This window comes from Neovison vison, chromosome 8, assembly GCF_020171115.1.
Source record: "Neovison vison isolate M4711 chromosome 8, ASM_NN_V1, whole genome shotgun sequence".
Taxonomy (NCBI): domain Eukaryota; kingdom Metazoa; phylum Chordata; class Mammalia; order Carnivora; family Mustelidae; genus Neogale; species Neogale vison.
Window position 1 is genome coordinate 100,235,875 of NC_058098.1, and position 14,948 is coordinate 100,250,822.

The window sequence follows — 14,948 nt, forward strand, 5'->3', positions numbered from 1 at the left end:
CTTTCATTCCTTTAGGTTTTAGAAGCTATTCAAGTTTTGAAAGCCTTGAATTAAAAAGAAGGCAAATAATTCACACCTTATTCTATTAGCAGTTAATATTTTAGATTTCAGTTAATATTCAGAACAATATTTCACAGCCAATGTTGAGTAATATTTTATGACAACTTGGAAATTAGACACATGGGAGGTACCTGGATGAGGGACACTAATTGTGCATCTCTTTTGGTATCTGTGTAACACAGGCAAACCTAGTGAAGAAGTACTGGTTTATAACATTTTCCCATGAGACATATTCTGATTTTGAGATAAATGTCTGTTGGTTATAATTTATTTCATTCTAAGATGTTCTTTATTAACATATTTTAAATAATTAATGTCTATAGTAGTGCCTTAGGAGATGTCTCCTCATTTTTAACTAGCTTTGGATATGTGAGAATAAATCCAGATAACACCTTTTCCCTTAAATTGAACCAAATAATTATGGGAAGCCACAGTATTGGATAGAATACCTTTATTTAGAAACAGTATCTGTAATTAGCTTATGCTTTTTGGTGTTCCTGTGTACACTTGGATTTGTCGGCTCTAGTCAAGAAATACATACTTTGAATTGTGATTCTTTTTTCTTGTTCCTACTTGGATATACCTCAAGAATTCCTGGATTGAAGGCAGTTGGAAGAAAAAGAAGCTAAAATGTGAACAGTTGATATAAAAATATATAAATAAGAGAAGATGAATATTAAAACCTGATAATAAATATTACCTGGGTAATTTCATTACTGATTTTGTGTAATTTTCCATTACCTCAGATGACTCAAAATAAAAGAAATTAAGAGACTCCATAGCAAAACTGAGATAGGATTTTACATTTGGTGCTAGATTTAATAAAATTTTGACAATCCTATTTTTCTAGAAAAAAATTATCATATCCATATAATGTTCCTAATTTCTAATGACAAACCAGCAATCAGGGCTTCAAAGAGCTATACTTCCTGTTCACATAAAGATATTTCCTGATTCATTGAACAGCACTTCTAGAGTGTTCCAACTACTTAAAAGGCATAGTGCTAAATATTGTTTGGGTGAAGGTATTCAAAGTCCTTTATCTCTAATAGCAAATAATTTCCATGAAAAGAAGAAATTTTTCTGTTTTTTTGTGCCTCTGTTAGATTGTGTAGTCCATTGGGTTTTCTTTTTTCTATTAAGTTTCTCATCTTTCTGTTTAGCATTCTCAGCAAGAATAGCAGAGTGTCTGTTGATAGCTATCTCTGTGTATTCACTGTTGTTCTTGGTTTACTATATTCTAGAAATAAAAGTGTGTTTAATTTACTATCTTCTTATTCTGTTCCTGCAGATTATTTTGTCAAATGCTTTCTCCAGCTAATTTAAATGATTTATAAAATATGGTTTTTATCACAGCCCTTAGGAGAGAAATATGTGCCATGTTATGGTCCATGGATCTTACAAATAGGAAAGACTTCTGGATGGGCAGTGTGTAGTTTTCTTAGTTCAAATTTCTTTTACTGCTTCAGAACATATTGTCTTACTCTATCTTGAACAGTCATTTTCTTTGTGGGCAATAAATATATTTCAAATATTTCATCCTAACCCAATTTTCTTGAAAGCAAGCTTACTTAATTTAGACTTTAATCTTTTCTTTCATCATCAATACTGTATCTTATGTTACTGCTTTTCTCTGAATACTTTCATCTGTGTAGATGCCTTGCTGATAATGAACTTGACTGGAACTCTGGCTAGATCTTCTGTCAAATCTGCACAATCAGTATCTTGACCCCTTTCATCCATTTCCTTCTGAAAATCTATTTCTCAACTTAGAGAAGTTCCTGGAGAAGTTCCAGTCAGAATCATCTTATAAGAACCCATACTCTTTTAAGTTCAAGATTTTGTATGTGAGACACTATCATAAAACAAACTCAAAATAGAATCACTTTATCTAGGAACTCCCAGTTCAAATCTGTTGCTATCAAAATTATTTGGATTCTGTCTTGCTGAGATAGTTCTCTTCAATAATGACATTTTGGTCAGATTGCATGCCAACTGCCTGTTCATGTCTTCCACAATTAATTACTTTATTAATATACCTCTAGATTATTCTTTTGGAATGTACAAATTATTCCACCTAACTTTTATCTTCTGTACTGTCAAATAGAAACAATTTTTCAACAAACAACATTTTGAAACCAATCCTACATCTCTAATCAGAATAAAGTTCTAACCATGACTTCAATAATGGTCTCTTGACCAAAATCTTACAATCACTTCACTTCATACTTTGTCTTGAAAGGCTAACTCATCCATTTATGTGATATCATAGAAAGTATGCATCAGCTCCATAATTCTAATGACACTTAGTTTTCATAAAAATGTCAAGAGGCTAGATCCTAAAGAAGAGAAATTATCTGGTCCTGGCATTGCATTCTGTGTCAAACAGATTTTTTTTCAACTAATATAACTAAAGACATTATTGAAACCAATCATACTAAATTCACCTAAAAAGTCAGCACAGCTCACCACTCTGCATCCTTTTGATGCAGCCTAGTTTTGCATTGGGTTCCTGAAGTCATGCTCCATTTCTAAATAAGCAGTAGATAATAAGAAATACCTATATAATATAAATCAGTTTTATTTCAATATTTAAAAAATGTTTAACTCCATTTTTATTCTGATATCTTAACATTGGCAGATGTGTACCTTCTTTGTTGGGTAGTAAAAAATTTTTAAGGTGTTTATTGGAAGAATGAGCAATTGCCATCAGTAATCTTAAACTAATGACCTTTACATTTTGTATGAAAGGTGAGATGACACAAATTAGTTTCTAATATGTAGGAATTTTTTTGAAACTGAGAAATAATGGTAAATGAATGGCATATTTCCTATAATGAGAAAGTCAGGAAATGCCTAATTTCTAAAACAAATGGGATCAACTATAAAGTATAAAAAAGCAAAGATAAGCCAACTGGTCAATGATCCAATAAGTAAAAATAGGAAGAAAATAAGGCTTCATAGGACTATTAATTGTGAAAAGTCACAGAAAAAAGCTGTTGAATACAGAATCTGAATTTAGATTTAGAATTACTGAAAATAGAAATAGAATAATAGAGTGGGAAACATGCAGAGTATCCCTAATAAGTACAGAAAACATGAAGTATAAGAAAAATTCCATTTTTTCTTCATAAATTTGATATTTTTTACTTCTCTATTGTCTTTAATTCTCTAAAGACATTCTTTAAATGTCTCTAACATTTAATTTAAAATAAAAGATGGGAGAAATAATGCCAAATCCATTATAAGTTTGACTTCAGTAGCATCTGTGTTTCAGAATGCTCCCTAACCTGCCTATTTTGCTTAATTTTTATATTGTGATTATTTAATACACCTACATAGTTAGCTAAGAATGGCAGGACTAAAAATAGAATTATAATTGCTTCAAACAAAAAAAAATAAAGAATATTGTTTGTCTGCATATAGAAACAAACTTTCTTTGGGCTTTACCCATTTATGATGCCATGAATTGTAAGCTCTTACTTTTACTAAAATATTTTCTGTGGAAAGAGTAGGTTTCACTTTTCATATATTCCACCAGGCAGATAAAAATTTGGCTTCCATGTGGATGGTTTCAGGACCTACCTGCTCTTTAATATAACTCCTTTTTGTTTGGTCATACTACTCCCTGACAACTTTTGAGTAGTTCATCGTTTTTAACTTCTAAACCTCCATTTTAAAAAAAGACCTTAGTGTTCTTTGTATTATTCTCCCATCTTACCTGACATCAGTTTCCCCCTCCCCAAAAGTGGATTCAGAGGTTAAATAAAGCTATATGACTATAGCTTTCCTGCATGTGACACAATGTTTGATCTGTTAGCATCACTGGGTCACCTAAATTTGACCTCTGACAGTGACAGTATAGGGACCCTATGGTATGGAAATCTTCCCATTTACTTTTACTCTAGTTTTGAACATGGGCTCTTGTAACCCCATTTAGATATATGTTATATTCAGTACATACAAAAAACCTAGTCAAGATTGACAGTAATTCTTAATGTTGAAGATAACATTTTAAGAAGTAGAAATAGGCATTGGTTATTGGCTTATCTTTTGAAATGTGCCTGTCACACAGCCCCTCCTTGGGTACAAAAAGGAAGAGTAAAAAGAGTGGCAGTTGTAGCAACAATGAATGCATTAGTTCTTCAGTGATTCCAATAAAAGAGGTAAGTATCCTTTTAGTACCATGTACTGGCTGGAGATGCAGAGGCCAAGGGCTTGATGAAGGTCACACAGCAGGGCAATGGAACTTCCAAGAAAGACATCTGAGATTCCCCACATACCGTTCCAGGCTTTAAGAGCTGCAGCCCTTGCTTTCTCTCTTGGTGATCTTCAATGCTTTAAATGGGAGTTTCATCCCCTTTAAATGCCACTATGATTGTCCCTGGCAATGCCTGACAAGGCAGGGTGCTTCTTCATTCTCCTTCTCCCAGATGGTCCATTTTCGGTTCAAGAGAGCCACTGAGGAATTCATATGGCCGGGCTGCTTAATATCATGGATGCCCACCCATATCTCTTTTAGCACCTAATTCCTTCATATGCCTCTTTCTCCCAATGACCCACTCCCTCTTCCACTTCCCTAATCCCTTCCCATTAGGGTACGTTTTTTTTTTTTCTCTTGCTCTCTCTCTCACTCACTCTTTTCTGTATCTCTCGGAAATCAGACAGGAGTTCAGAGCACTTTCACTACCTTTTATGAGGTAGATTGTGATGTCATAGATGGGGGCAGGGCTAGTCAACTTTCTACCCACCTCCCAACCTGTGCTGAGGGAGCTCCGATCGGGAGTGGAAGCAGTGATTCCTCCATGGTGAGTAACTTTGCTTTCTAATGTAATCTTTCTCATTGTAAACATTAATTTTGAAAGCAGGTGGATGGGGATTGAAAGAAGTAAAGATGTGACCACATAAGTCTTCTTTTACTGTTAACCAACTTTGGGTTAAGGATCTACTTATTTATTCTTTGTATGATTTGAGAATTCCACAGCAGATATATTCTTCAAGCATGATCGAAACTTGAGATATAGAAATGGTATTTCATTCCTTTATTTCTTAGTCTTTCTTCCCATTGGGACTGAAAGTCATTGCATATGTGGAATGAATCCATTCTGTAGTCCTTTGGTGAGCTTCTTTAAGGAGGGCTAGTGAGGAGATGTTCTTCTTCATTTGAAGGATAACAGGGTCACACAATATCCTTTATTGACGTTAGCCCAGAGAATCAGTCTGCTCTTTTAAAACTGTGGGGGTAAAATTGTGAAGAAACTGATACATAAAGAATTAGTAAACTTGGTTTTTGATGTAAACAAATGAAAATATTCAAATGAAGAAAAAAATATTTAAAACAAAAGAGTCACCACTCTTGCAAGATTAAGGGTACAGCCATTTCAAGGTGTCACAACCAAATTTGCTAACTTTTTTGTTGATATTGTATGTCATAACACTGATGCTGTTTTGTAAGATTTCTTTGTAGGTAAGAGCTGTGAAATGTTACTGTTCTTTGTTTCATTTGAGTTTCTATAATACTGATTAATTCTTTTGTATGCCTTAGTATTTGGAAGGAAAAAATCAACTGGAATGAGCATTTTTCCTCTACTTGTTCTCTCCAGGGTACCTATTAAAACTGTCAAGATGCCAGCTTTTATATAAAAGGGCAAAGGAAGTTCATGAAGGTGGTTAAATCTTTAAAGGATGTTGAAGTATCAGGGTGGGTGTTTTTAAAAGGGTTTGACCATCAGAATGTGAGGCCCTGTTAGTTTTCATGGAGTAGGATAAAAGCTCCTTGGTGTGGATCATAGATGTTAGGAAATACGTTAAGAGGATATCATTCATTTTCTTCAAAGTGTGCATCCCTAGTTAACTATGTGTGGATACTGGTGTTGGAATATCAGAAGCAATTTAAAAGGAAGAGTCCTTTCTCATCATTAGCGTTTTTGTTACATGTAGAAATCTCTGTCCCCCCTGCCCCGCCAAGTTATGCATTCTTAGAATTCAAAATCACTAGAGCTAATCCTGTTCTTTTCATTACCTGGGTGGAGTGGTATGGCAAGTTCTGAAGTGATTTTCCCACCTACAGTTTCTAACTTAAAGAAGTGACTGTAATGGTAGAGATTTCAGGTACAATAATGAAAAATAGATCCATAACTGGACAATAGGAAAACTTAGGTGGTAATCACATATAGTCAACTTTATATTGCAATGTGGGTAACAATGCCAAAGTCTTATATATTGGATGATCTCTCTGAGGTCTTTGGCCTACCTTCTTTATAAATGCTAACACCCTCAAACCCAGGCAGAAGGAGACCTTCAGTGCCAGAAAAATCTAATGTCTAACTATAGCTCAAGTTTTTAATGTCTTTTATCAACCCCTCATACAGCTGCCAGGTAAGAAATGCTCATATTTTACAAACCCTTTGAATACAATCATCTTTAACTTCATGAGTTAAGAACGGTTGTGTTGTGCACTTGTGCAAATTCAAAGAGTCTATCATGGAATGCATTGTGCATGCACTTGTTTATCTTCATGTGCATGTTTCATTTATAGTGGCGTTCATTATTTTTTAATTCATTTGTATGTATTAAAATTCTAATTTAAAAATTCTATATGCTGTCCTGTAAATAAAACAATGAAGTGTAACAAAAGTTGAATTAATTTGAGGTTTCAACACTGGTAATAGTAGTTCTATTTCTGTCACTGACTAATTAGGTAACTGAAAGAAAATTACTTTGATCTCTTGGGCCTCAGTGTTCTCATTGTAAAATGGTGATTGATGATCTACAAGATATATCCTAAAGTAACTTGCTCTAAAATTTTATGATTTTATATTTTTTAAGAAATTGCTTATGGCAAAAATACTGAATAGCTGATGAGACTTTGTTTTTGTATGAGACATAGCATTCTATAGTCCAGGAAGAAAATTTCAGTCCAAAGTGGGTTTTAGGATATACTCTGTATTTGATGTAGTTTATTATTTGGTTAACAAGTGGGCTCTGTTCTTTTAAATGGACAATATCAAATGTCTGATAGTTAGCTATGTGTTGGTTTGGAAGATTGATTTGTTTTTTTGACTCCATAGTTTTTTTGTTCTGATATTTTGAGATAAAAACAATCCTTAACTATTAGGTCATGGATGGATTTAGATATCACTGAGAAATTAAAAACTTCTTATGCAGTACTGTAGGAATCCTTTTGTAGTGTTGGTAAGAGTTGACGAGTAGGGAATTGGTAGGTGTTTAAAATGTGTGTTATGGAGGATAGAACACATGTGGGGCCTGGCTCCTGCTCTTGAGGAATATGCAACCTTTTGGGGTGTATAGACACGTGCCAAGTGTCAACTTAGAGGTGAAGACAGTACATTTCTAAGAACTAAAATATGTCCCTCTGGTGTTGGGTAGACCGGATTGCACTGGGATGGATTTTTGAGAATCAGAGCATCAGCTCACTTGGAACACAGTGGTTTACATTTGTGTTATTGCACACAAGGAGGGCAGGAAAGCATTTTAGGTCATCAAGACCATGGAATTATAAATCTTGCAGAGGAGTCCTGTGTTTAGATATGCCATGTATCAAAACCATGAATCAAAATATTTGCATATAATACAGCCCCATACCTTTCCTGAGCCCTTCCATATTTGCTGAATTTATAATATATGATATAACAGTTTAGAAGAGTTGAGGAGGCTGCAAGTGAGTGAAGCACAAAGATTATTTATTAAGATATAATCAGGCAGCCATGTTCTCTTATGCAAAATGCCATATCATCACTCATAGCCACAATAGTGGAAGAGAAGTAAATAAAAGGGAAGGAATTAGGGAGAGGAGACTCTAGCTCTGAGACATTCTGATTTTCTGACAAAAGTGGAAAGGGACTGTGTTACCATTGACACATTTAGAAATATTGATGGCCATGAAGACATGCCCATAAGAAAGAGAATCCAGGGCGGTAGCGTGGCCGAGCGGTCTAAGAAAGAGAATCCATGTAAGCAGGACAATTTTCCAAAGCAAATGGAACATTGTCTGTGTACTGAGCAGAAACTATGACCGACTTTGCTCTAAAACAGCCAGTGTTGAGAAGGCTTACACACTAAAACCACACATGATTATGTAAGTCTCCTTCCCCCAGTGCACTTGGAAAGAGAATACTCATTTGGGCATGATTTGCCCACATTGACAACAAAGCACACTTATGTTTGAAAGTTTCTCTGGTGCTGTAGATTCATAAAAGATTTGCAGTGTATACTTTGCTTCACTCAGAGAGCACTATTTGTTGTATTTCTTGCCACCCAAATTCCTTCTAAGTTACCTATTACTTAGGCTTCTCTAATAGACTGGAATTCCATGAGTAGAATTACGTTTTCCCCTATCCCAGCTTCTAAAGATTTAGTTTACATTATCCAGTAAAATGTTTCTTAATTTCCTATCATGACATAAAAATTAATTTGTAGAATATACCATGTCAGGAAATCACTTTCAAAAGCAAAATTTGTATATATGGGGATGAGGAAATAGCATGCTCAGTCTATGTTCTCTTAGAAATAATTTTTTCCAAAAAAGTTCAAGTAGAACTTAGAAAAAATCTTGTCAAACAGTATAAATTATTAAAGGAGGTTAGAGATATTAGATTTATGTTTGTCTCAAAAGAATAGTGACAAATGCTGGCAACTGTTCCCCCTGCCCCCTTAAATATCTCTAGAGGTGATTCTACTATTGGGTTATAAGTCAACATCTGTTTATTGGGTTAATAATATTAACCAAATGGGGTTAATATTATTATTAATATTAGTAATATTAACCCAATAAACAGTATTGGGTTCAATATTGGGTTCACTGTCTGTGAATGGACGAATTAGCATGGAAAACAGACCCATAATCAGTAACTATAATGTTAACAATAAGTTTCAATAATCACTGTAACAAATATATATATATATTTGTTACAGTGATTATATATATATATATATCATATATATATATATATATATGACTATATATATATAGTGATGTGGGCATTCCTGAAGAGAAGGGGGAAGAGGAAACTTCATAAAAGGGGTAATATTTTTATTAACCTTGATGGGTAAGTAGATGAGAGTTTTCTAGTAGAAGAGAAGAGAAACAATGCCCATAGTTGTGAGGTGTGGATGTATTCTGTGCTGATTGGACCTGAAAATATCAGAGATGGGTGGAAAGATGGAGAAAAGTAGAAAGTGGAGTTAGACAAGTAAAAAGTGGGTCTGGAGAGCAAAGAAATTTTTCTGACCCATTCTGATCTTAATGAGTGTTTCCCAAAATGATCAAACGATCATCTGCATGCCAAAAACATCAAGTGGTGGGAGGAGACTGCTAAAATGCAGAACCAGGGCTAAGATGCAGACCTGTTAAGTAAGGATTGCAGGGAGTACATTCTTAGAATCTGTAAGTACCCCTTCCTACCCGCAAGTTTTAGAATCTACGAGGCAAAAAACTGACTCACTGTTTCTGTGTTCTTGGAAAAAGTTCCAAAAAAAAAAAAAAAAAAAGAATTAAAATATTAAGAATAAAAGACTTGGGAAAAATAGGATTTAAAGGTAATTTAAGAATGTTCTTTAGAAAATTGACTTAAATTTTGACTAAGCATAAAAACCTTTATAAGAATGAGAATTATTAAGTGTAAAGAATTGCCAAGTGGTGCTCTTACATCTCCTTGAAGGAAAGGCATGAGACTATAAACATTTAGGGGACCATCTTGAGACGATCATTTTTATGCTCCAGTATAAGAAGGTAATGAAGTTCAGGGCTAAGTTGTTTTACAACAGCCCAGAGCAGTATTTATTTTTGGTGGTATTTTTGGTAGAACTATTCGACTACTTTTATATTTTAATTAGGGGAATTTCTTGAAAGAGAAATGTATAAATTAGCATTTCTATCATGACTGGAGACATCAAACATTCATGCCAATATAGAACCTAATCTATATGGTCTATGTTGAAAAATATGAATTATCTAACTGTATCTAAATCAACAACCAATTGGAAGTGATTTTTTTTCCTCTGTATTTTTCATCGTGGTCATGATTATTATCTTCTCCCCATCAGTCTATGTAAATGTTACACATGTGTTCAAAGATGCAAGAAGAGAAAGGCACTAGAGAGGTACTTTACATGTGACTAAGACATGAGAATCTTGTATCAGAACCCTGATCTGGAAGAAGGTGGCCCTCAGATCATTTTCAGTAAGAAAATTCCATTCTGGATTCAACCCCCTGTTTTACACACAGTTATCCTGTTTCAGATTGCCAGAATCACTAGTATTTGTTTTTTGAGATCTTTCTTTAGAAGTCAAGAAGTGGTAGTGAACCTTGCTTTCTTCATACTCAACTCTGTACAGATAATTGCAGTAATTATCTGTACTGTGGCAGAGATGGTGATCTTGTCATATACTAGAAGCAGTTGACTGGTAGAATGCCAGTGCCTGCCATTAACTGAGCAAATTGATTTTGGCATGGTGATCTAAAGATCTTTTTTTAAAAAAAATTCTTAAATATATTTTTACTAAGGATGTATAGCTTAGTTACTGTCTGTATCACACAATCCCAAGCAAACATAATCTTGAGTGGTTCTTAGAAGATGTGCCAGGCAAAATTACTTACCCCAATAAGGCCTTGCATTTTACATGAATAAAAGTCAAGCAGAAAACAGTTAACAGCTATATGGTTTTGATGTCCAATATCTGAAAAATAACTTAGAGTACACTGTGTTCTCTTAAGGTAGATGTTAATAAGCAATGTATTGCCGTTAGATATGAATTTGAAAACTGACTCTTTTACAATTTGGGTGATATTGGATAACGTTCCTAATCTCTGAGCTTTTGTTTTTGCTTTATAAATTAGAATAACAATACATTTAGAGGGACAATAGGACAATTGCATGTAGTAAATAACATGATTATACTAGCTAAGGTACAGCGGGGGCTCAGTATGTTCCAGGCACTGTGCTAAGTATTTTAAATGCACTGTGCGATGTTTTTAACAGTTATCCCTTGGAGGAAACTGTCATCCCCATTAAAAATATTAAGGAAATGAAATTCAAGGAATTGAAGTAGCTTCCTGGAGGTCACAGAGTTAGGGACTGACAGACTGTAGTGCTTTCCAAGAAGCCTCCCTTGACGTTCTTTCACAGCATGATGTGTTTTTTCTGTCATTCTGAGTAGGATACTGCAGTGTAAAAACTTACCCAATTATATGTCTCCCAACTACTCTGTGAATTCCTTAAAGGTAGGGAATATGTCTGAATGTTGAATATTTCCCTGTTTCCTTGCATAACCAGTACATAATGTGTGCTTTATACATCAGCTTCCTAATTTTTTCCCTAGTTTTCTTAATTCCTTTGTAACTTACTTTGTTAAATTTCCCAAGTTTTTTTAAGATTATGGTTTAGAAATATAAAAACATTCTTCCAAAATAGCTGAATTAATCAACTTAATGATTTATTTTAAAAAAGGAGTTGGAAAGTAAGGGCCACAGTGGCAGAGTTCATTTGCTTTCCCACATGAAGGTTATGGTACATAAAAATGTTAATTATATCTAGATGTGAAATATTGCATTTTAATTAACTATCTTAAATTATTAATGGCAATAACAGTATTAACAATTTGTATAGTCTTTCACGTGTTTTAATTAGATATAGATTCAGCTCCATATGATAAAACCTCTAAATGGAGAGTTATTTTTCTATCATATAGACTATGTAGTTCAGGGCCAATATAGTGAATTCAGAATCATCAGGGACCCAGACTCCTTCTGATTTATGGTTTGTTCTACTTAGTGTTGAGGATCCTCAACACTCAAATTCATCTTTGGTCCAAGGTGACTGCTCGTGCTCTTTCCATTTTCCATAAGGAAGAAGAAAAGAAGTGTGAGGGCAAAACGGTGAGCTGTGTAGCTGTGTCAGCACTCTTTAAGGGGATTTCCCAGGACTGTCTGTCCCTCTACTCCAACAGCTTCTGTTTACATCATACAAGAAACCTGAAAATATGGGAGAGTTAGGCAGGGAGTAGTAGTTCTTGTCCAGGTATACCATCTGATGGAACACAAATAGAATTCTGACTTACTCTAGTTGCTTTGTGATCTTGGGCAAGTTGCTTGACTTCACTGAGCCCCATTTTCCTTAGCTGCAAAATGAGAATGATATTAGTATCTACTTAAGTGTGTTGTTAGGATTAAATGTGTTGAAGTCACACACTTAGCTCAGTCTACAGAATGGAGAAGTACTAAATAAATGAGTAGCTAATTTTATTTTTCCTTATCTTGTCTCTCCCAAAAGATGATATATTTTTTTGATAAATTAGGTGCCACTTGTTTTATTCCATCATCTTTACTCCAATTAAACCACTGGATGTATAGTAGTGAATAACCAACCAAGGTCTATACCTTCATAGAGATTCTATTAGTTTGTCATTGAGAGTCTTGGAGGAATCACTCACAGAGAGGTCATAACTGACAATAGAGAAGGGAATGACCTCAATAGAGAAATGAAGTAGTATTCTCACATTATAATCTATGGAAAAATCACATGGGAAACAAAAATTTGCTGAGAATTCTGGACTCTGCCTTTACAGTTCTGATATCACATCTGAGATCAGGAATATGTAATTCTATTCCTAAATATTTCTGATGCAGAGGACTCATGGATCACACTTTGAAAAATACTGGTCTAGGAAATTGAGGAAAGAGAGCCTTATGAGCTGTGATGAAACCCTTCCAGTACTTGATGTCAGTTTGGACCCTTTCCTAGAAAATCCTTTTTGGCTTGCTGCATTAGGCTATTTTAGTCTAGCCTCGCCTGGATAATTACCAGTTGTGGGGAGCTGGTTGCAGTTGTCCATTGCAGGATATTTAGCAATGTCTCTGGCATCTCCTCTATAGATGCTTGTAGCAAGTTTCCTTCTCCAGTAGTGATAGTCCATTGTCTCCAGACCTTGCCAAATGCCAAATGTATCCTGGGGTACAGGGACAAAGTTGCCCCTGGATAAGAACTATAGATCTGGTTGATCTTGACCTTTCACCTAGAGTGTACATACTATGAAGATTTTTGTTTCTTCCTTCTGGAAGGATGGAAGATGATCCATAAAATGGTCCAGCCTCATCTGCCAAATGCCCATTTCCAGCATGGCAATAGGGTATGGATACGAACTTTCCTAGAGGCTAGACTCCTGAGTACCCATCACAGTCCTCTTCTGGCCATAACTTTCACACACCCTTTAAAGGTCTCCATCCACCTCTCTCATTGTTTACCCCAAATCTGCCTTAGAGATGCAGGCATTTCTACTATCAAAGGCAATTAGGGACTTTGGTGAGAATGTTGCTCAAAAGAAAGTTTTAAACAAGGTAAAATGTCTTCAGTTTCTTGACAAGAGTCTTGAGGTTAAAATAATTCAGTTTTTATAGTACCTTTTTTTAACAAATATTTTTCACATATCATTATATATTTAGCCATTCTTTGCATATTTTTAAATCTTTATATGGTAACAAGCACATTTTTTAAAAAATATGAAAAAAAGTAGAGCAATGGTTTACATTTTTTCCTTAACAAAATAATATTAAGATGTGCATCCGGTCCATGGGCTCCTTGAAAGTCAAATGACTTATGCAGGTGTTTCTGAGATAATATTTATAATGAGTAAGCCTGGCAATGCTGAAATTAGTGGGTGAGCCCTTGAAACCAATCAAGTTGTAGATAGAAACCGATTATGTTTCATAGCTTAGCATTAATTTCTTTAAAAGAGGTTTGGAGAGCTCTAACAGGTGGTGACTCTAGATATAACAGAGATCACTCTTTCTTTCAAAGATGTAGCTGTAGTGCATTTGAAGAATTTTCCTTGGCATTTTTTAGCATATTAGGTAAAGAAATAATGAGGTAGCCTTTACATCTTATAATAAATATGGAGGTGATTTAACTTTGTCAAAGGCTAGATTCACAGGGACTCTAAGATACAGATTGTGCCTTGAGGAAGCTTTCATCTCAATATTAAGTATGATTTTTAGTAGGGGCAAGATACTGTATCAGACTCTCTCTAACCCTTTAATGTTTATCTTTGTTCACTGGTTAAAAGTTGTCATTTTCATGAAAGTTTGTGAAGTCCTTTTTTTTCAAAGAAGTTTTCCAATTTCATAGATTTGATGCTCTCTTTCAAAGGAACTGCTAGTATTTTTCTATGATTTTAGGCAATACTGTTATGCATTTCCCATCTTTTGAGAATTCTTTGCCCTTTAATCTGTGGTTTTGAAAATTTCTTGCATAGTTCAACCTCTTTTGCAAGGAAACATATAATATGTTGTCCATCCATAGAGGTTCTTTGTTAACTAAATAAATCATATTTCCACTTTTAGATTGAAGGGAACCCTCTGGTGCTTTTGCTGCATTTTTTCCTAAAGTACAGTCACTCCAGGAGAAACCGATGATATTCCTAACCAGGCCAAGCCCTGGCAGGCGTATGTGGCTTCTCAGGGGAACTACCTTAAATGGCCTTTATTCTTATTTTATTCAAAAGGAGTTGGAGCTACAGTATATTCCTAAATACACTGGAGACAGAAGTCATGCAGTTGTATTTCTGGTAATTTTCCTATTAGCTAGGATATGTAAGCCTCAGTTTCCTCATCTATTGGATAATGAGAATAAAGTAATATAGTGTGTAAGGATTAAGTGGTATAACATATAGGAAAGATCTAATTGGTTGGAATGCTCAGTATGTATTGAATCTGGAAAATATCCAGAGTATATTAGCCCATGGCCAATTTAAGAGGCTGCCTGAACTAAGAATCCATCATTCAACTGTCTAAACACTGGGATACGTATACCAAATGCCAATATGGCTTAGGTAGTGCTAGCTGCTGTGGAGGACATAACCAGTAAAGGGCCAG

The 14,948-nt window shown here is 34.8% G+C and overlaps 1 protein-coding gene across 6 annotated transcripts in view; it reads left to right on the plus strand.

Annotated features, from left to right (window-relative positions):
• The window catches only part of CTNNA2 (catenin alpha 2), a 1,151,183-nt gene that overhangs the window by 1,114,690 nt on the left and 21,545 nt on the right, over nt 1–14,948 (plus strand). For 4 of the 6 annotated variants that reach the window (XM_044261515.1, XM_044261516.1, XM_044261517.1 and 1 more), the window contains one exon: nt 4,725–4,868. The exons of the other annotated variants lie outside the window; for them this stretch is intronic. In XM_044261515.1, coding sequence (XP_044117450.1) covers nt 4,725–4,868 — 144 coding nt within the window. The remainder of the gene's footprint in view (nt 1–4,724; nt 4,869–14,948) is intronic. 6 annotated transcript variants of the gene reach the window in all.